The 22,660-nt window shown below is 38.3% G+C and overlaps 1 protein-coding gene across 2 annotated transcripts in view; it reads left to right on the top strand.

Annotated features, from left to right (window-relative positions):
* ABCB1 (ATP binding cassette subfamily B member 1) overlaps positions 1-22,660 on the top strand; it is a 104,428-nt gene that overhangs the window by 33,142 nt on the left and 48,626 nt on the right. The window contains exons 5-9 of one of the 2 annotated variants that reach the window (XM_070470159.1): positions 1,143-1,194; positions 3,492-3,683; positions 4,130-4,301; positions 12,133-12,257; positions 21,918-22,089. In XM_070470159.1, coding sequence (XP_070326260.1) covers positions 1,143-1,194; positions 3,492-3,683; positions 4,130-4,301; positions 12,133-12,257; positions 21,918-22,089 — 713 coding nt within the window. Of the gene's footprint in view, positions 1-1,142; positions 1,195-3,491; positions 3,684-4,129; positions 4,302-9,534; positions 9,630-12,132; positions 12,258-21,917; positions 22,090-22,660 lie in introns of those variants that run through there. The other variant, XM_070470156.1, reaches the window with a different exon arrangement.

Below are 22,660 nucleotides of genomic sequence, written 5' to 3'. Positions count from 1 at the left end.
GTCTCCTCTTTCCATGGAATTCTCCAGACCAGAATACTGGAGTGGGTAGCCGTTCCCTTCTCCAGGGGCTCTTCCCAACCCAGGGATCAAACCCATGTCTCCCACATTGCAGACATATTCATTACTAACTAAGCCACCGGGGAGGCCCCGTATACCCACACACGGACATGGAAAGTTGGCCACTGAATGTGGACTGTGATTCTGTCCTTTAAAATAAGCATGTGTGTGTATTGATGTATGTGTATACTTGCATATAGAAAATAAAATCTGAAGAAAAATTCACACCAGAATATGAACAGTGGCTAGTGCATGCATATGTGTGTGTGTGTGTGTGTGTGTGTGTGTGGAGAGCGAGGTGTTAGAGTTTTAATGTACCTTGTCCTAAAATGTTAACATTTGCTAATACTGCATAATGAGCTCACTGGTGTTTATTACATTCTTTGTATCTTAAATTTTTAAAATAAAAACTGAAGAAATGTGGTGTTCAGTTTGAAATACTAAATGGTTTAGGGTCAAGTCTGCACTGATATTTATCAGGACAAAGCCCACAGAAAAGATTTTTCTCCATGTCATCTTGGAATGGTATTTCATAAAACATTTTAATCCAGGGACACTAGTATCTCTGCTGACAGACTCCTTAATCAGTGCAGCTTTCTTCTTACAAATAAGCTTCACTGAATTTAGTGTGTGTGTGGTTGCACATAGCCAGTAGTAAAGGATTTGCACAGATGCCCTGATGCTTATAGATAATTGCAGTTAAATTAGTTTGACCTATTTTTGTGTAAGTTGTTAAGTGACACAAGTTTGATTCATTTTTACATGCTTATCTTTTTGAAAGTTCCTCATTTGTCTGTGTCTGGTCTTAGTTGCGGCATGTGGGATTTTTTGGGGGGTACGTGGGCTTTTCCTGTTGGGGCGCATGGGCTTCTCCAGTTGTGGCATGCATGCTCCAGGGCATGAGGGCTTAGTTGTCATGCACAGCATATGGGATCTTAGTTCCTTGACCAGGGATTGAACCCATGTCCCCTGCATTGGAAAGCAGATTATTAATACTTGACTGTGGAGGACATTCTATTTATGTGCATTTTTTTAATGGAAAATAAAGAGACATAACAGTGTATGTTTGTTTTGTGGTGAACTAGGTACTATAGACAAAACAGATTATGGCAAGAAGCTGGAGAAGGACATGACCACGTAAGTAGACATTTTTCTACTATTGCTAAGCCTTTCTGTCTTAATCCAATTGTGATACAGTTTAAAATTTTGCACTATTATGATAAAGATTCAAAGTTTTGAGGGGAGCACCATCATTGTTAGTTTTTTAGAAGGATATAGTATAGGTCTTTTTCTTCAAGAAAAGAATTTGCTGCCTAAGACACTCTAAAGTGAAGGTTAAGCCTGGATCAGATTGATGTATGCATTGGTAAATATAGAATATCATCTGCAGGGAAATTAGAGGGGTTCAAAGTGAGCTTATTTAAAATGCAGTTAAGAATCACATTATTTGCATTGGCTTTGTATTATTAGTTTGCTTCTTGGATAGCTTTAGTTATGATATAATGAGATCAGTTAACAGGATTTTTTAAAATATAGCATCTTATTCTGAACAATGAAACAAGACATTCCAGAATAAATATAGTCCTTTTAACCTTAAACTGCTTTGGAAGCTTTCATTAGTGATTTACTTACCTTGAAGTTTGCTCTCAGAACAGCTTATAAAACATGTCTAAAGGCATGAGTTGGTGATTCAGAAGAAAATGATTTCACATTATCCTGTAAGTACTTTCGTAGGTTTGAAGAAAACAGACAAATTTGACCATATTTTGAAAGTTGAGACGCAAACACCTCCAGATACTCTTATGGAGAGGCACTTTTTTCATATTGATGAAAAACAGCGCCTTATAATCATCTTGAAAGTGAAAGTTTATCAGTCATGTCCAACTCTTTGTGATCCCATGGACTGTAACCTGCCAGGCTCCTCTGTCCGTGGAATTCTCCAGGCCAGAACACTGGAGTGGATAGTTGTTACCTTCTCCAGGGAATCTTCCCAACCCAGGGATCGAACCTAGGCTTCCTGCATAGCAGGTGGTTTCTTTACCATTTGAACCGCCCGGGAAGCCCGTAATCATCTTATAAATGCTTAAATACAGGTATTTCTTTCTGAGTAAACATAGACTGGTGGCTTACAATACATTAGCTCATTTTCAAAGCACATGTTCCACTTGTTAATGAGGAACTTGTTTTTAGCTATCTCTTGCTGTATCATTAACACTTGGATAATAAATATTGAGTTATCTATTAACTAAAATTTAGTATTCTAATTCTGTCTTCCCTTATAAATACATTGTACATTACCAAATATAACTTGGGGAAGATACATTTACATCAGGCTGTGAGCATTGATATCAGCAACTATCTGGTTGTTACATCACCATTTTTATAGTTTCTGCATGATTCATACAAGTTTTTTCTTTGAGGGTGGCAAGTTGTGAACTTTTGAAAGTGGGACTATTGGAATCCTGTATTTCATTTTTGAATGTTTGTTTTTACCTGAAAAGTAATTGCTTAGTGAAGCACACGAGTTGTTCGCTTTTTTCTGTATGAAGACTCAGATAAGGAAATACAAATTTGGTATTTCTAGTTGATCAAGGGTCTGGTTTTAGAAGATGCACATGTTCTTTTATTGTTACAATTTAAACTGGAGGGCCTGCTACTTGATTCATTAAGCATTTCAGGATAACTCATGATGGCCAATTGGGCAGACGGTATAAAAACATTTTTTATTCTCAGTTGTCTCTTGGCAGATTAATAACCCAAAAGGTCAGGTGACCATTTCCGTCTCTTGGTTTCACTTTCTGGCAAGTTCTGTCACTTCTTTCCATTCCCCAGTGTGCAGAAACCATCCCAAGTGTCCATCATCTGGTACAGGGGTAATCCAGGTATGCAGGATGACACTGGTAGACCTTACCTAATGCTGTGATGCTTTTAGGCACAACTCACGTCTTTCACAAGAACTGGCATTCTCCACATGCTAATTGTGTGCCAGGCACAGATGCAAGTGTTTTTATATGTTACTGTGTTACAGTTCTTTTTCTTGGCCATGTTACGAGGCATACGGGATCTTAGTTCCCCAATCAGGGATTGAACCCATGCCCTTGGTAATGGAAGCATGGAGTCTTAACTGCTGGACCGCCAGGGAAGTCCCACTGTGTTACAGTTCTTATCTCCATTTTTCCAGTTAGAAAACTGGGACTTTGAAAGGTGGAGTCAGCCTGTATAGCAGTTAAGAACTGGGATTTGAGCCCAAACAGAAAGCACAGCCTTCACCATGACATTCTACCAGGGTGGCCGTGGTTGGATGCTCTCCATCAGCTCTGCTTTGAAGGAGGGCAGGATTGCCAGATGACTGAAAAGGCAGGGTGCGTGGTCTGCTGGGCACAGGTGCGTTGATGGGAAAGTGGCGCGTGTGCAGCTGTCTTGTCGTTTTCCAGGTACGCCTACTATTACTCTGGAATTGGCGCTGGCGTGCTTATTGCTGCTTACATCCAGGTCTCGTTCTGGTGTCTGGCCGCTGGAAGACAAGTACACAGAATCAGAAAACAGTTTTTTCATGCCATCATGCGACAGGAGATAGGCTTGTTTGACATGCATGATGTTGGAGAGCTTAACACCCGGCTCACAGAGTATGTAGCTGGGCATGTGTTGAACTCTGACGTGTGCTTCTTATTCTTTTAAAATAGAAACGAGGTCATAAAATCTGTCAGGAGGTAATCCCTGGAGGTAGTGCCCATCCCTCAGAAGTAATTCTGAAGCTAAATTCCTTCTGAGTCTTGATCGTGCCTCATGCGCCTTTTCGTTCCCAGAACCCTGGCAGGGCATGAAGAGGTCCCGCATGACCAGCAGTGAATGAGGGGCTGGACGTGCCAGACCCGAGACATCCTGTGGGAGTGAGCTTAGGGCGGCGACATGGTGCTTGCCTGGGACGTTCCCGAGCAAAATCCTGGGTGTAAACTGACTTACCCCGCACTGAAACACACACACACACACACACACACACACTCAGCTAGATTCAGGAGGAAAGTTCTGGTGTTCATAATCCTGATGTTTATTTCTAACACTCTTCTTTCAGTGACGTCTCCAACATTAATGAAGGAATTGGTGACAAAATTGGAATGTTCTTTCAGGCAATGTCAACATTCTTCACCGGTTTTATAGTAGGATTTACAGAAGGTTGGAAGCTCACCCTTGTGATTCTGGCCATCAGTTCTGTTGTTGGCCTGTCAGCTGCTATCTGTGCAAGGGTAGGTGTGAAGCCTGTGAATCCAGGCTATTAAACTGTCTCCACCCTCAAAAAACACCCCACAACTCCTCCAGTAGAAGGCTGTTTTTTTTTCACATGATGACCGTGACACTGACGTTAAATCTTCTGATAAATCTTGGTGTTAAATCTTCTGTTCACATCAGTGGGGATAGGCAGGTGTGAGCTCACTGAGGTGTTCCCACCCAGACTCTGTGCTGTTATGGGTGAAGGGAACGATGGAGCTCTCCCATCTTCTTCTCTGCCTTCTTGCCAAAGGCATGCCCGGCTCTCGGAGAGCTGTGTTCCCCAGCAGACAGTTCCATGTTCACAAGGAGAGCTTCACGTTCAGTGACTAGCACGTAAGTCCCATCCAGTTACCATTATTGATGTCAGTGTTTTTGTAGATTTTATTTATTTTGTTGGCAGAACAGTTCTGTCAGCATTATAAATGTCTCTGTGTTTATACATACTTCAGTCCATTGGTGTGAAGACAATTTTTTAAAAAGAGGTATTTTAGGGCCCCTTATGCGTGTACATATGAGGTCTGCAGTTCCCTCTCTGTCACGAAAGCAAAGCAATGCAAATGGCCCTCCCCGTCTCCGCACGGAGGCCTTTCTGTTGAGACTGGGTGTGGTGTTCTTTCTAAATTGATTTCATGTAAGTGTAGGTGGCCGTGGAGAGATTGGCCTGGTATGTAGTTTCTTAGAGAAAAAGAGAAATTAGAGACAGCACTACACATTCACATGGCAAAGGATGTAAAATAACGGAGGGCCAGGCAAGCCCAAGCCTAACACAAAACAGATCAGGCTGTATTAAGAAATTAAAAAAATTTAACCCCGTAGGATGGATATTGTTTTGCTATTATAAACAGTGACTGCCATTTTTTTAAGTATCTACTGTGTCAGCAAATATATATTTTTTTCTCTTTTTTAAAATATTTGTTTAAATGCAGTTAGTTTACAATGGTGTGTTAATTTCTGCTGCTCAGCAAAGTAATTTAGATATATATATACACACACATTATTTTTCATATTCTTTTCCATTATGGTTTATCACAGGTTATTGAATACCGTTTCCTGTGCTATACAATAGGACCTTGTTACCCAGATTCCACTTTTTTTAGGTTAAAAAATCCCAGGGCATTTCAGAGTATAAAATAAGAACATATCTTAATCTCCCCCCAAATTAGTAAATGTTAGTTACACTTTTTGCGATATTTAGCTATAATATTTTCTACGTATGAAGCAGAATTTTGTAGAATATTACAGAAAGTTTTCCCCCTCATTCCATCATATTATCTTCCTCCTCAAAGGCATGAAATACATGTTCTTGTAAAGTGTAAACATCGTCTCATTTAACAGAGGAAGAAATTGAAGTTCTGAGAACTCATTAATTTATTGTTCAGACTAACACAATGTTTGAATGGTGTTCTTGGTGGCTAAATGGCATCTCTGTTGAAATACTTGGCAAAAGCCTTTGTGTTAATTGATTTTTCTGTTTACTGGCACTAGGCAAGTCAGGTGGCAAATTCTTCATATCAGTATTTGCTGAAAAACTGTTCTAAAATGTATTGATGTTTATTCTAATTAAGTTAGGGGGAAAAGCAGTAAGTTAATCTTTTAATAATTAATTGTGCATTACTTCAGATACTATTTACTATTTTTAATATAAATTTGTTTATTTTAATTGGAGGTTAGTTACTTTACAACATTGTAGTGGTTTTGCCATACATTGACATGAATCCGCCATGGGTGTACATGTGTTCCCCATCCTGAACCCCCCTCCCACCTCCCTCCCCACCCCATCCCTCTGGGTCTTCCCAGTGCACCAGCCCCGAGCTCCCTGTATCATACTTTGAACCTGGACTGGCGATTCATTTCACATATGATAATATACATGTTCCAATGTCATTCTCCCAAGTCATCCCACCCTTGCCCTCTCCCACAGAGTCCACAAGACTGTTCTGTACATCTGTGTCTCTTTTGCTGTCTCACATACAGGGTTATTGTTACCATCTTTCTAAATTACATATATATGCATTAATATAGTATATGGGTGTTTTTCTTTCTGGCTTACTTCACTGTGTATAATAGGCTCCAGTTTCATCCACCTCATTAGAACTGATTCAAATGAATTCTTTTTAAAGGCTGAGTGATATTCCATCATGTATATGTACCACAGCTTTCTTATCCATTCGTCTGCTGATGGACATCTAGGTTAATTGTCTGGTTGTCAGTCTTATTAAAAAAGAAATGAGGCCTGGTGGAGGAAGCTGCTTTGTCCCTGTGATTCTGAGGCTCTCATCTGTAACTCAGAGGCATCGGGGCAAGAAGGCAGAACAGGAAGAGGCTTGGCCCCAGCAAGCTTCCTACTCCAGAAAGCCTCTTTTGATCTCTGCACGCAATTCTCTAGCCCCGCCCACAGAGACTGGGTCAGCTAGGGAGCAAGGGGAGGGGAAACTACCTTATCCTACTTCTACAGGAGGTGGTGGTCCAACCTCAAGAGCCACTTCCATTCCCTCAGGTAGCAGAAGCAGGGGCCCCAGCAACTGCAGACAAACCATGCTGACGAAAGTAATACCACAAACACTCTGAATGTAAACCTGCTGCTTGACCCACAGTTCACAGAAGTAGGCTAAGAGTTATATGCTAAATCCCTAAAGGGTAACTGCTTGCTAAAATAAAAGACTTTAAATAGGACCCAGAATCTCCTAACATAATAGACACTACGCCCAGAATATAGTTAGAAAAAGACCACTTGTCATACCAAGAACTACGAAAATCACAACTTGAGTGAGAAAAAACCACTTAACTGACAAGTGCTGATATAATTCATATGTCAGTAGTATTTGGCATGGATTTTGGAAGAGTCATCAGAAAAATGCTTCACTAATCAATTACAAATTATCCTAAAACAAAAGGAAATAGAAAATATCAGCAGTGAAACAGAAATTAAGAAAAAAGGACAGAATGAAATTAGATAACTGAAAGGTGCAGCAGTAGAACAAAGTCGTGATGGAGGGGTTAATCTTGTTGAGTGGAGATGACAGGATAGAGTCAGTGGACCTGGAAATAGAACAATGCAAGTCACCCACCATGAAACAGAAAGTGAAAAGTGCCTCAGGGACCTGTGGGACCGTAATACGATACAGAACATTTGTGACCATCAGAGTCCCAAACGAAAGGAGAGAAGTAAGGCTGAAGGAATATTGGAAGAAATAATTGCTGAGAATGTCCAAGTTTTGTGAAAGACAAACCTTCAGGTCCGAGAAGCTAAGCTAACCTCAAACAGGATAAACCCAAAGAAATCCATGCTAAAACTCATAGTTAAATTATTGAAAACTAAAGACAAAAAAAGTTGAAATTGGCTAAAGATGAACAGCATATTACCTACAGGGAACACTAATGTGAATGACAATGTATTTCTTATCTGAAACCATGAAGACCAGACGGAAGTGGCAAATTATTTTTCAAGTGCTTAAAGACCTGTCAACTGTGGATACTTGGTTAAAAGTATTTTTTAGGAATGATGGGGGAGATAAAAACATTCCCAGATCATGGAAGACTATAGAGGAAGTTTCCATTAGCATACCTCCTATTCAAGACTGGCTAAATGAAGTTCTTCAAACAGAAGGAAAGTGATACAAGGCATATTGGAGGGGGCATCAGGAAGGGAAAAGGAACAACAGAAAGAGCAGGAATTTGGGCCTTTCTTTTCCCAGGAGATTTCGAAATCATATTTGGTGATTGAACCCAAAATTATAAGTGGTAAAATGTTGATACCAGTAGATTTTTATGTCGCCTGGGAATATTGTGATATGCAGAACAACTAAGATGAAATAGTGATTAAAGAAATCTATTTTGTAAGTTCTGAGCTCCTGAAAAAGAATTCTCCAGGCACAGACAACATTTACTGGAAAAATTTACTGGACATTTAGAGAGGAACTGACACCAATTTTATGCAATCTCCCCTAGAAGAAGGAAGACTTCATCTGCTTTCCCCAAAAAGCAGGAACTCTTGCGCTGTGAAAACCATGTAAACGATATGAAAACACAAGCTACAAGCTGGGAAAAAGTAACATGCAAGTCACATGTCTGACAAAGGATAAGTCTTTATCAAATATATAAGGAACTCTCAAAATTTGGTGGTTAAAAAAAAAATCACCAAAACTACTATTTAATAGAAAAACCTGTAATCGCTTTTTAAAATCCAGATACATATTAGAATTATCTTGGAATTTTTTGAAAAATACAAATGCCCAGGTATTGCTTTTTTTCTCCAGAGTTCCAGATATGTTCCTAATAAGCAACCATGTTTCAAAACAACTGGACTGTATAATGATCTTTAATTTCACTTAGTTTGTTTCACTTTTCTATTTCTTATTCAGTGCTGGCATTTCATTTAGTTTATGTTTTCCAATTTCTCCATCTCTCTCTTTTTTTTTGATGTTCTTTCTCAAGCCTTTATTGAGCATAGTAGAAAAGCTTTTGTCTACATATATATAAATAGTATGTATAATATATACTTTTTAGAAAACTTATAAATTTTGCCTAACTGAAAAAAATTTGTGACATTTTGACTCCACTTGTTTGACTTCGTGTAAATAGAATGCTAGATTTCTAATTGAAAAATAGACATGCCACAAGCAACAGAGGTTTACTGTATAGCACAAGGAACTATAGTCAGTATCTTGTAATAAGCTGTGATGGAAAATAATCTGAAGAATAATGTGTGTTTATGTGTAACTGAATCACCTTGCTGTGCACCTGAGACACTGACTATACGTCAATAAAAAAATATATATTAAGGAAAAAAAACCCTGAATGAACCAGTTAGAGAATGGGCAGAAGAGATACACAAATGTCATCAGAGAGGTTAAACAGGTGGTAGGTCAGACATGAAAGGTCGTTTAACAGCATTAGTCGTCAGTGAAAAGCAAATTAAACTGCAACGAGATACCATTATACTTCTACCAACATGGCTAAAATAAAAGTGAAACCCCAAGTGCTGCTGAGATGCAGAGAAACTGGGTCACTCATGTATTATTGGTGGGAATGTAAAATGGTATTCAACCTGAAAAAATAGTTTGCGATGTCTTATAAAACTGAACATGCAATTAGCATACAATCCAGCAGTTGTGTTGGACATTTATCTAAGAGAAATTATGTTCATGTATTCACTCAATCTGTATTCAGGTGTTCATAGCAGCTGTATCAGTAATAGCCCCAAACTGAAACAACCCCAGATGCTCTTGAACGGGTTACTGGTTAAGCAGCTGTGGTGCATCCAGTGATAAAAAGGAAAGAGTGCTGATACACACACAACCGGGGTGAGTCTCTAGAGATTTGCACTTGGTGAAAAAGGCCAGTCCCAAAAGATCACATGCCTTATGCTCCATTTATATAATATTTTTGAAATGACAAAATAACAGGCAGAACACTTTAGTAGTTTTCAGGTGTTAGGGATTGTGTGGAGGGGAGGAGAAATGAGGAGTAGGAAAGGAGGTGGCTGTGGCTACAAAGAGTAGGACTGAGGGGTCCTGGTGATGGAGTTGTTCTATATTGTGACTGTCGTCACATGAATCTAACGTGATAACATTGCTTGGAACTGAACACACACACACACACACGAGTGCATGTAAAACTGGTAAATCTGAATAACACTGAATTAATGTTAAGTGTTGAATTTTTGGCTGGGATCTTGTTCTGAAGAGATGTTGGAGATGTTGTTGTTTGGGGAAGACCAGATAAAGGGTTTATGGGATCTGACTGTCTTCCTTAGAACTGCCTTTGTGTCTACAATTATCTCTTTATTTTTTTAAAAAAATAAAGCATGTATAAATTATCCCAAACAAACTGAAATAAAAACCTACACTGAGAACTGGAAAAAAGGGACAAAGATGAAGGCCAAAACATCTGTCGTGGTCAAAACTATTCCTTCTGAAAGTATTAGTTTGAACAATATAAAGTTGCCTGTATTAGCTTTTAACTTAGAGGAATAACAATTTCATGTGTCTGGCACTAGTACAATTAGGCTTTGTTTAAAAAAAATTAGCAGTCTTTGGAAGAAGGGATGAGTTAGTTGAAATTTGATATCGTTTAGGTGGGTGATTGTAATAATGGAAGTATCACCATTCTGTTATTTTATATTAGAGGAACAGTAAAGTTGACTTTTTACATCCCTGAGAGTATTTGAAGGTGTGTTTTTTCTTTCAACAGACATGATCTGTTAAAAAGCAAAACACTTCATGAACATTCTACCGTAGTCTTGCCTAAAGATATGCTTATCATTATGGAAGGTCATAGAGAAGCCAGGTTTATTAAATCAGTTGGAATGGTACTTGATATTTCAACAATAAATTAGAATGACATGTTTTGAAACTCCTCATTCAAAAATAGTTCTGCTGATCTTCCTGTTGTCAGCTGCTTCTGGTGTGGTTGATGGTTGAGGCTTTCAACAAGAGCAGAGAAACAGCTAAACTGTATTGTATGCACCTCTTGCCTGATGCAGACCTGTTTGTTCAGGGATGACAGTGATCTCCCTGGTTCAGGCCCAGCGCTGTGAGCAGTTGTGGCAGATGTGATAGGGCAGCCCTAGGCAGGTCATTTGGAGAGGTCAGGAAGGTCTAGAGCATCAGTGGGTGGTTGTTTGGGGTACCAAAGAAGAAGGTGTATACAGTACAACATCTGCACATAGAACCTGGTTAATAAAGGTTTGTTTGCTTTCACCCACCCATTCCTATATCTGTCGTAGCTCCTTTTACTTTTGCATGCAGCAGAGGAAGAAATGCACTCTTAAAATCAAAACATTGAACTTTTTATGACAAGAAGAAATAGATTGTTAATTACTTATACAAATGAGTCCATAGATGCTATAAATTACTTATTGAAAGAGTACAATATATTTACTCAGAGTTTTATTTGAATTCTTGCAATATTTAGATGGTTGACTAGTCAAGCATTTCAGGTAACAATAGTAGTCCTTTGCCCATGCCAGTTGATTCAGTTTTAATCACAGGGCCCTCTGGGATTCCACACATGTCAGTGGCTGGTTTTAGAGAGAAATTCACTCCAGTGGCCATTGATTCATGCTGTGAAGCCTTAAATTGTGGATATTTCACTTATTAGCAATTGACTTGAACTCTTTCTCCTTCCATTTCCTCACGTATTGAGCGGGGAAAATAATGCCTACTTCTTGGTACAATTGAGAAGAATCGGTGAAGGAGATCCTGTGTATATAAAGGACCCAGTACCGTTCCTTCCACAGAACAGATGTTCAGGGACCAAACAAAAATCAGAGAGCATCCATAAAAGAGACCTCCATGGTGGCCTAATGTCATGCTCAGAAACCCTAGTAAAAGGAACTCTGCCTCCCTGCCATTTGAAACCTTCTTGAGGTCCTGTCACTACACAGTGCTTGGTCCCCTGTGTTCTCCTGGCCTCCTACCTTGGTATTTCAGAACCAGAGTATAATTAGCAATTGCTATGTTAAATACACCTATTTTTTTTTTATATACTGCCCCATTTTCTGTATTTATTGATGTTTAGAGTATACACTTGTTTTTAAGATTTAAAATCTCCCCCAAAGTCCCAGATTTATTTATTTGTATGAGGATCCATGGGGTATAGTGAGAAAGGTGAAATTTTACTTTATTATATACCATCTCCGTCCAAAAAGAAATGTCTACAATATGTATACTAAAAAATAGGACTTCATAACCAAAGATGAGGAAAAGATTTATATACAGTACAGTATTCTATGTACAGCAGCATTTGGGTACAAGGTAAAATTAACTTGTTAAAAAATTTAACTGCAATTGCATTTTTCAACAGATACTGTCTTCATTTACTGATAAAGAACTTTTGGCATATGCAAAAGCTGGAGCGGTAGCTGAAGAGGTCTTAGCGGCTATTAGAACTGTGATTGCATTTGGAGGACAAAAGAAAGAACTTGAAAGGTTTGAGTCTCCTTTTTTAAGTTGGTAGAGATGTTAAATTCTGTCATCTTAAATGCCCTTCAGGTTGATGATGATGATTGTAAGGGTGTTCTCTGATGTATATGTTTCCTAAAATAGCTTCTTGGATATATTACAGCATAGTTAATATTCTGGAAAAGTTGTGATTCTAATTGTTGTAATTCTTCTTATATCTGCTAATTCAAAGTGTTTTCTAGAGTCTCCTAGGTTGAGTAGTGAGATAGTTTCTTAAGGCTGAAACATAATATCTCTGATGATAATTTTTCTCCATCAAGTTAATTCTTGATTCTCTAAGAATGAGTATTGTAGATCGATGGGGTCATTAAGTCAAAATAATGGTTACTTCTGGGGGAGGTGAGGGGTTGGTGATAAAAGTGGGGCACATGGCAGGGGCATCTTGATTCTGACCTTGTTTTATTTCTTGACCTCAGTTGTGCTTACACGAATGCTCACTGTATAGTCTTTAAACTGTACATACTGTGTTTGGAGTATACTTTTCTCATATGATATATTTCATACCCATAAAGATATCCTCTGAGAGAATTTGTGATGGCTCTGTACATATCATAGTTCAGAGGAAAGCAATATCTGTGCTCTATCTCAGTTTTTGCTAAAGTTTTTACTTTTGCCTTAACATGAGTCTGACTAAAAAATGGGAAATAACCAGTCAAATGAAGGCCCTCTTCTCTTGGAGCTTAAATTCTGGCAAGGGGAGGGGACGATACAAACAACCACAGGTCAACAACATATCTAATGTACCAGTTGGGGTAAATACTGTTTGGGGAAGTTAAATACTCTGTTAGAATCATGGGGGGTACTGTTTCAAGAGTTTATTCAGCAAAGTACTTTCTGAATAAATGTCTGAGTAGAGACAGAATGAAGTTTTGAACTTGGGCTTCATTTCCAGTTTTTCTCAATGGAGAGGTGTATCAGAAAAAGAATCTGTTTACCAACATGGGGTGACAAATCTTTTCTGATTCTGCCTAGTTATTGCGCCAAAGGAAAGCATCTCTCCGTAGAAATCAAAATTGCAAACCTCACCTTCAGGTGCTGCTAGAGTTTGAATTTATAATAAATACTCTGAGGACCAGGGAGCTGTCTCTTTCTAAAGCAGAGGATTTCACATTAAAAATGAAACTGAGTCTAGTGGTAGCACTAGGGTATTTGGTAGAAGAAATTTAAAAATTGCTGAAAATTTGTGAACTAAGCAGCTAAATTAAGAAGTTAGAAAAAGAATAACAGAGAAAAGGAAGTATAAGAAGGATAAAGAATTAAGAGCAAAAACATTTTAATAGAAAATAAAGACAAAGAAGCAAAGGATTAACAAAAAATCATTAATTTTTATGAAAATATAGATAAATAATGAAGTAGTATTTTGAAGGTTTAATCAGGAACAAAATGAAAGAGAACAAGGAAAAATGTTGCTACAGATTTTTAAAAATTTAAGAATTACAGTTTTATACCAGTAATTAAAAATCCCTGATGAAATAGATGATGTCCCAGAAAAATATATGTTAAAATTCTCACTTAAGATGAAATTTGAATAGAATCATAATCATTAAAGGAATTGAATCCAGTTTAAAGTCTCTTGTCTTTTGCCTTTCATATACATACATGCATAAACATGCAAAAACCACTAGGTCCAGATAATTTTCCAGACAGATTTTACCAAAACTTCCAGAAAGAGATGACCCCATCTTACAGAGAGTGTTTGAGAGAATGAAAAAAACATAAAGTTGTGAGTTCATTTTATGAGGCTAGTATAACCTTGACATCATAACAAGATAGCAGGTATATGAGAAAGGAAAATTATAAAACAGTTTCATCTAAAACATAGATGCAGAAAGTCTAGATAAATTATTTGCTAAATGAATCAGCCTGAAAACTATCATCAAATTAAAAAAATTTCTGAACCTGATGGCTTGATCCCGTAAGTGCAAAGATGATTTAACTTAGGAAATCCATGAATATAATTAACCACACTAGTAGACTGGAAGAAAGACATTTTGTTTTGATGGATAAGGTAAAAGTGTTAATTACAGATGATTCATGATAAAAACTTTCTTAATTTAATATAGGATGTACCAGATACCTACAGGAAATTTTATTAAATGGTAAAATGTTAATAGCATTCCTTTAAAATAATGAAACAAATATGTCTGCTAGCATCATTTCTATTTAGGGTTGTATTGGTACAAGATAATAAAATTAAGGAAAAAGTAAGAGTAAGAATCATAAAAATAAAAAAGAAAAGTTACTAGGTTGGCAAACAAAAAGCAAAACTGTCATTCTGTATAGAGTATATGATTGTCTACACAGCAGTCCCAATAACAGTGTAATATGATCTGCAGACAACAGTGTACGGGAAGGCCTCTGAGTACCTGATGACAGTCCAGGGGTAAAAATGGCATTCCTGTGGACAGCAGTGAGCAGTTAGAGAACGTGCAGTATTCCATCAATTCTCGGATGCACATTTTTCTCTTGCAATTCATCATCTCTGAAATTGAGACATATCCTACAATCAGAGCCATCTTACAATTGCTGTGGGTCTGGATTGAGAAGCTGAGTTCTTGCAGAAAGGATTTGTGATTGCTTCCGCCACTCACTGGGGGCACTATTAACCTGAGCCCATATACATTATATTCTTGGTCTAGGAGTTTTTCAGCCATGCTGGTGAATTCATATTTTTCAGATCGGTATAAGCATTGCCTTTTATGGTTCCAGTTCCCAGGGGACATGTTTTTCCCCCCCCCCACCCTTCATCTATTGTCAAGGTTGAGACAAGCAGGTTCTCCTGCTGGCACTTTCCATGGTGCACATGCTTATTATATTGAGGCTGGAGCCTTTTGGGTCCCTGCTGTATACAGAGTGTTCTGTTAAACTCCTTTGTTAATGTTGCATAAAATAACATGATTATAATACCTCTTAGATTAATGGCATCCAAAATTTGAAGAACATGATAATTTTAGAAGATATTATTAGCAATGAAAAACTGTAATGATGTATAACCTGGGTGTAAGGAGGGAAAGGTGTCAAGTCCAATATTCAAAACTTAGATAAATCTTATTTTAGTTCACTGAAAGTTTAAAGGAATTGAAAGTATTTTTTAATGGAGTGATCTAAATAATTAGATACAGATTTTTTTTGTTTTGTTTTTTAGAGAAGATAGTGATCAATTTTTTAACAAGCAAATGGGCTTACACAGTTATATTCAAAGATTCATTTTATGTGTAGAATTATTTATTCAGAAGATGTTATTTACTGGATTCTGTCTTTGAAAGGTCCTCTAGAAAATTCGGAATTATTGGAAATTAGTTTTTCGTGAATATCAGGAGTAAACTCAAGACTACAACCTGATGGCCTAAGGTTTTCTCCAGCTTGGCCATTTCTTTTTTTTGTGTGTGTGTGTGTTCCCATCATATTTTTATTTTTTTTTTCCATTTATTTTTATTAGTTGGAGGCTAATTACTTTACATCATTACAGTAGTTTTTGTCATACATTGAAATGAATTAGCCATGGAAACTTGGCCATTTCTTGAATGTTCAGTTCACTTGGCAAATTTATCCAGCATCTACCACATGCCAAGCACTGTGCTAGGCTCTGGGTTTTCACTTGTGTATTGGCAGTGAGAGAATATTGCCCAGTCGTGTCCGACTCTTTGCGACCCTATGGACTATAGCCTGCCAGGCTCCTCTGTCCTTGGAATTTTCCAGGCAAGAATACTGGAGTGGGTTGCCATTTCCTTCTCCAATCTTTGAATAAAAAATAGAAAGAAAAATATCTTTTTTAATTAGTGCTCAGGCTGATTACTTTATACATTCTAGCATTATTCATATATTAAAGGCTGGCATTTTTATAGAGTTTTAATTCTGGTATTAAGCTGATTCAGTTAAGCAGTATTTTTTTTTAAGTCGATACAAATAAGTAACCAGGTCTTCAAAAATTATAATAAACATTCAAAACCAAAGTAGACCTCACTGGATTTTTTTTTTAACATCAAAAAGCTTAAAAATCAATTGTCTGTTAAAATTTAGAAATTTTTTCTCAAAATATGGATATAATTATGTTAAACCTTCCAGAATATGACAGAAATACTTTTCTGAATTTTATTCAGTTTTAATTTTACTTATGCATTAGGTGATGTTGTTTGGTATTCATATCAGAATTTCCTTTAAGAGCTATTTCTATTAACTGTTTCTTATTATGATTATTCAAAAAGTAAATGTAAAAGTTTTTTAAACAGTTCAGTTCAGTTCAGTCGCTCAGTCTTGTCTGAATCTTTGCAATCCCATGAATCACAGCACGCCAGGCCTCCCTGTCCATCACAAACTCCCGAAGTTTACTCAGATTCATGCGTATCGAGTCGGTGATGCCATCCAGCCATCTCATCCTCTGTCGTCCCCTTCTCCTCCTGCCCCCAATCCCTCCCAGCATCAGGGTCTTTTCCAATGAAGGAGTCAACTCTTCGCATGAGGTGGCCAAAGTATTGCAGTTTCAGCTTCAGCATCATTCCTTCCAATGAACACCTGGACTTATCTCCTTCAGGATGGACTGATTGGATCTCCTTACTCTCCAAGGTACTCTCAAGAGTCTTCTCCAACACCACAGTTCAAAAGCATCAATTTTTCGGCGCTCAGCTTTCTTCACAGTCCAACTCTCACATCCATACATGACCACTGGAAAAACCATAGCCTTGACCAGACACCTTTGTTGGCAAAGTAATGTCTCTGCTTTTTAATATGATATCAATAGGTTGGTCATCACTTTGCTTCCAAGGAGTAAGCATCTTTTAATTTCATGGCTGCAATCACCATCTGCAGTGATTTTGGAGCCCCCAAAAATAAAAGTCTGACACTGTTTCCACTGTTTGCCCATCTATTTCCCATGAGGTGATGGGACCAGATGCCATGATTTTAGTTTTCTGAATGTTAAGCTTTAAGCCAACTTTTTCACTCTCCTCTTTCACTTTCATCAAGAGGCTCTTTAGTTCCTCTTCACTTTCTGCCATAAAGGTGGTATCATCTGCATATCTGAGGTTATTGCTATTTCTCCCGGCAGTCTTGATTCCAGCCTGTGCTTCCTCCAGCCCAGCGTTTCTCATGATGTATTCTGCATATACGTTAAATAAGCAGGGTGACAATATACAGCCTTGATGTACTCCTTTTCCTATTTGGAACCAGTCTGTTGTTTCATGTCCAGTTCTAACTGTTGCTTCCTGACCTGCATACAGGTTTCTCAAGAGGCAGGTCAGGTGGTTTGGTATCCCCATGTCCTTCACAGTTTTCCACAGTTTATTGTGATCCACACAGTCGAAGGCTTTGGCATAGTCAATAAAGCAGAAATAAATGTTTTTCTGGAACTCTCTTGCTTTTTCGATGATCCAGCAGATGTTGGCAATTTGATCTCTGGTTCCTCTGCCTTTTCTAAAACCAGCTTGAACATCTGGAAGTTCCCGGTTCATGTATTGCTGAAGCCTGGCTTGGAGAATTTTGAGCATTACTTTACTAGCGTGTGAGATGAGTGCAATTGTGACCTAAAAAAGGAAGTTTCAGGTCATAATCATATTCCTCTATTTCACTTTTCAGATAATTCTTAATGCTTCATCAGTTTATATTTAGAACACTACACTTACCTTCCCTGTTGATGTGAACCTTGTAAAAGAATTAGCACATTTCCTCAGGCTATGAGTTATAGGAAGTCTATATGTCTTTCGACATCTTGATATGCTCCTTTGCCTTTTTTGCCCTCATATGATCCCTGGTCAAAATAATGAGGTGGAGAAAAAGAGAAGGAAGGGAGGGAGGAGAGCAGGAAGGAAGAAGAAAATCATCAGAGGCATGAATTAAATCATGAATTGTTTAAACGTGTTTTGAAGGAATCAAAGAATGTGCTGATGAGGGTGAGCAGGACAAGTTTACTTTAACCATGGTGGTCAAGGAAGGCATGCGTGTTGGATATTTGAGGTGTCCTGGAGGCTGGTACTTGAGGGAAGAGAAAAAGTCTGCTGTAGTAGGGTGGGGACACAAGAGTCTTCCAGGTTTCCCGAGATGGCAGAGACTTTGGTATATTCTAGAAAATATCCTAAGGCTTGTGTGACTGGAGCTCGGTTGAGTGAGAGGAGATTGAGGTGAAGAGGGGCTGTTGAGGGTGGGTGGAGGCCAGAACATGGGGACTGCATGTCCTGGTAAGGAGTCAGGATTTAACTCCAAGGGCACAGGGCAGCAGTTGAGGGATTTAAACAAGGGAATGACTGTCTACTTGATGTTTTAAAATCATTTGTCTGTAATTGGTCCGGTGAATGGATGAGAGCTATCAAAAATTTGAACTACTCAGAAGACCGTTGAAGTGGTCCAGAAGGATGATAAGTCCCTGGATTTGGGATTTAATTTGGAAGTAAAATTATTAAGAGGCTTCCCAGGTGACTCAGTGGTAAAGAATCCACCAGCCAATTCAGGAAATGTGAGACACACCTGTTCGATCCGTGGATCAGGAAGATCCCCTGGAGAAGGAAATGGCAGCCCATTCCAGTATTCTTGCCTGGAGAATCCCATGGACAGAGGGGCCTGGTGGACTACAGTCCCTGGGATGGCAGAAGAGGCAGATACGACTTAGTGACTAAACAATAGCAATAATAGAATCATTAAAGCTATTCTTAGACTGAATATAATTCTTCAGTTTTCCTTCTAGTTCTTACCCTTCCCTTTGCTGCTTCCACATAGACAGGTAATTAAGGTCTTACTTTGATTTTCTCTTCAAATTAGGAGGAATAGTAGGATCTCTCAAATTCTCTCAGAATTTAAAGTGAATTTAATTCAATACTATACAGTGTGGCTTCCCTGGTGGCTCAAATGGTGAAGAATTTGCTTGGAATGCAGGAGACCTGGGTTTGATCCCTTGGTCAGGAAGATCCCCTGGAGAAGGGAGTAGCTATCCACAGCAGTATTCTTTCCTGGAGAATCCCATGGACAGAGGACAGCCCTGGCAGGCTAGTCTATGGGGTTGCAAAGAGTCGGACACAACTGAGTGACTAACACACACACACACAGCAGAAATTTTTCGTTGCTCTCATAGGTGGCTATTTGCATCATTGATAAGTGTGTTCATATTACTTAAGAAGAATAGTTTTTTCTAATTGTCAGTGTTTTGTTATGTAACTTTGACCCCTTTTAGGAAATCCTACTTTACCATTTTGATACTAGAGTTTTTAATGAATTGATGATTTTAATATCTGATTTTGTACATGTGACATTTTTGTTAACAAGCTAATCAAAAAGCCTATGCAAAAGGAGTAGTGTTTGCTTCTCCTCCTCCTTACCCCCTTCTTTTTTTCATTTATCTTTTCTGGCATCTAAGTTTCTTCCTTGTTGCTTCTTCCTGTGCAAAAGTTTCCTCTGGCTGCTTGGGACACAGCATATCACAGTGATCTCTACGTTAGTCTCGGTAAGCAAGAACTGACATAAAGGCAAAACAAAGTGTGAGTCATAAGCATTAAAGTTCCTTAAATGCAATCATGTACAATTTATGCCCAGTGGTACTTTCATATCACATCAGCTCATAAAGTAGGAGACATGTATATTCAACCACTGAAGCACATTTCTCAAAAATAATTTTCTGGTCAAGGGTTATAACTGGCTAGTTGATTTACATTTTTGGGGGGAGAAACTTTAATAATGTTTTACCATTTTATCACTATAAAGTTCTGTTTTAATTTACTCTTTAGGAAGTAATCATGTAAATTTCATTGGGCCATGCCATGGTTTGGTAACTGGTTATTGTTGAAGTAGTTTTAAATGTCATGAGGGCGTGAAATAATATGTGCTCATACCTGAGCAGGGCTTGACCTCTGCTTGTACATTCTAACAAATGGAACAAATCCTCCAAAAAAATTAATATAATGCTGTATAACGTTTCTACCATCATGTGTTTATGGATCAAAGAACTCAAAATATACATCCTATTAGAAATAAACTCTTTCATTTCAGCATTTATGAGCTCCTCTTTCAGCAAGGCAATGTTCTGACGTCTTGTAGGGAGTTGTATTAAGAGAATAAGGACAGATTTAAGGCTCAGTTACAATCTGTTCTCTCTCTGATAGTTTTACCATGGTTCTGTATCTGCAAAGATCCTTCTTTTTCTTTAAGTCTGATCCCCATTCACTTACCTCCATATCGCTCTTCTTAAGCGGAACAGTCTGCTATGTATCTATCTCCTTTAACTTGAATATCAGAAATTAACCACTTCCCCAGGGTTTAAAAAGTGCTGAAATTATGTTAAGTGATTAGAATGAGAGGGAAATGTCTATCAATGATCTCCAACATTGCTTTGGTTTTTGTTTGCTTCCTTGGCTTTGCCCTCCTTTGTGTAATCCCCTGTATTTGCTGTAAGAATTATTCATCGGTGTTTCTCTGGTGGCTCACATGATAAAGAATCTGCCTTCAATACAGGGGACCTGAATTCGATCCCTGGGTCAGGAAGATCCCCTGGAGGAGGGCACGGCAACCCACTCCAGTATTCTTGCCTGGGAAACTCCATGGACAGAGGAGCCTGGCGGGCTACAGTCCTTAGGGTTGCAAAGAGTCGGACAGGACTTAGCAAAGGACAGAGTTTATTTACATGTAAAAAGTCTTAGATGGCAATTCAGAGCGCTCAGATTGCTCCTACGCATGTGTTTTTCTCATATGGTCCTTCCAGCAGGCCCAGAAGGAGGCAGGACAGGGAGCAAACTGCCTCCATCCTTGATGTGCAGAGGTTTCAAGGACTTACTTGTATTGAGTACTTTCTTTGTTTTAAATCAATTTTTATTGGAGTATAGTTGCTTTATAATGTTGTGCTAGTTTCTGTCATACAGCAAAGAGAATCAGACATAGACACACACAGACACCCTCCCCCATTTCCTCTCTTTTTTGAATTTCTTTCCCCTTTAGGTCACCACAGAGCAGTGAGCAGAGTTGCCTGTCCTCATCAGTTGTCTGTCTTATGCATCGTATCAGCAGTTGTATATGTGTCCGTCCAAACCTCCGAATTCATCCCACCCCATCTCTTCCCCGGCTGGGTGTCTATATGTTTGTTTTCTACGTCTGTGTCTTTATTTCTGTTTTGCAAATAAGATCATCTGTACTGTTTTTCTAGATTCCATATTTGTGTTAATATATATTTGTTTTCTTCTGACTTATTTTTCTTTGTATGAAAGTCTCTAGGTCCACATCTCCACAAACGTCTGTATTGAGGACTTTCTAGCATTATATCTTTATTTTATTAATACATTTCAAATGCATGCAGATTTTAAAGGGAAAACACAAGTGTTTTCATAGCTTGTGTTTTGTCTTATATGTGAAACAGTGCAAGTGCTGTAAGTGTGCTAAGTATTACTTCTTTTATTTCACTATTGCTAACGCCAGAGAAGGTGCTTTTAGAACATGCCTCCACAAATTAATTTCCATAAGGCCTCAGTTTCCTTTTCTACAAGAAGAGTTAAAATAGTACTAATATCATAGGGTCAACCTGTGGACAAAGGGAGAAAATACATGCGAAGCACCCATCAGAGGCCTTGGAGCGTCTTGAGTACTCAACAACCATCATGCTGTATTGACCCATTTTGTAAGATTTTACAAGCACATGTGATAATTTGTTACTTCTCCAAGGTACAACAAAAATTTGGAAGAAGCCAAGAGAATTGGAATAAAGAAAGCTATCACGGCCAACATCTCTATGGGTGCTGCTTTTCTGTTGATCTACGCATCCTATGCCCTGGCATTCTGGTACGGGACCTCCTTGGTCCTCTCAAGAGAATATTCCATTGGACAAGTGCTCACGGTAAGTGATGTTATAGTAAGAGATGAATCACCTTTAAAATGTCAATGAAATTTAGTGGTGTTGGTTTGACTGTTAGAGAATATATTTTTGAAGAATTATTAAATAATGGCCAAGAAGAGTGAGTGAGAGCCTGGGATTTGATATCAGCCCGATTTGATTCAAATTTTGGCTCTGCCACTTACTGACTATGATTTGGTTCAGCCACCTAGGCCACTGAAGACTCTGTTACGTCTTCTGCAAAATGGAAATGACAAGAATAAGATGCCATAACTTTTAGTGTTGTTGCAAGGACTAATCGAGAAAGTGAATATAGAAACACTTAGCAAAATTTCTTCACTGTAAGTTGTTGGATAATTTAACTACTGTGTGATTTACAAAGAAATGAACAGTGACTTTAGCCCTCTTAACACCTGTAGAGAGACAGTGTCAAATGTACGATAAGAAATTGATTTGGGCAAAATGAAAAAAAAAAAATGTTCATCAGACTTCAAAAAGAATAGAGTTTGGTGGAGGGGGAAAAAAGATTGCATCTGATGGAGAATGTGTGCTTTATCATTTACAAAATATTTTC

The sequence above is a fragment of the Odocoileus virginianus genome, chromosome 1 (genome assembly GCF_023699985.2).
Source record: "Odocoileus virginianus isolate 20LAN1187 ecotype Illinois chromosome 1, Ovbor_1.2, whole genome shotgun sequence".
NCBI classification, from domain to species: Eukaryota; Metazoa; Chordata; class Mammalia; order Artiodactyla; family Cervidae; genus Odocoileus; species Odocoileus virginianus.
The sequence above is the reverse complement of the archived record's forward strand: the minus strand, read 5'-3'. Positions and strand labels throughout refer to the sequence as shown.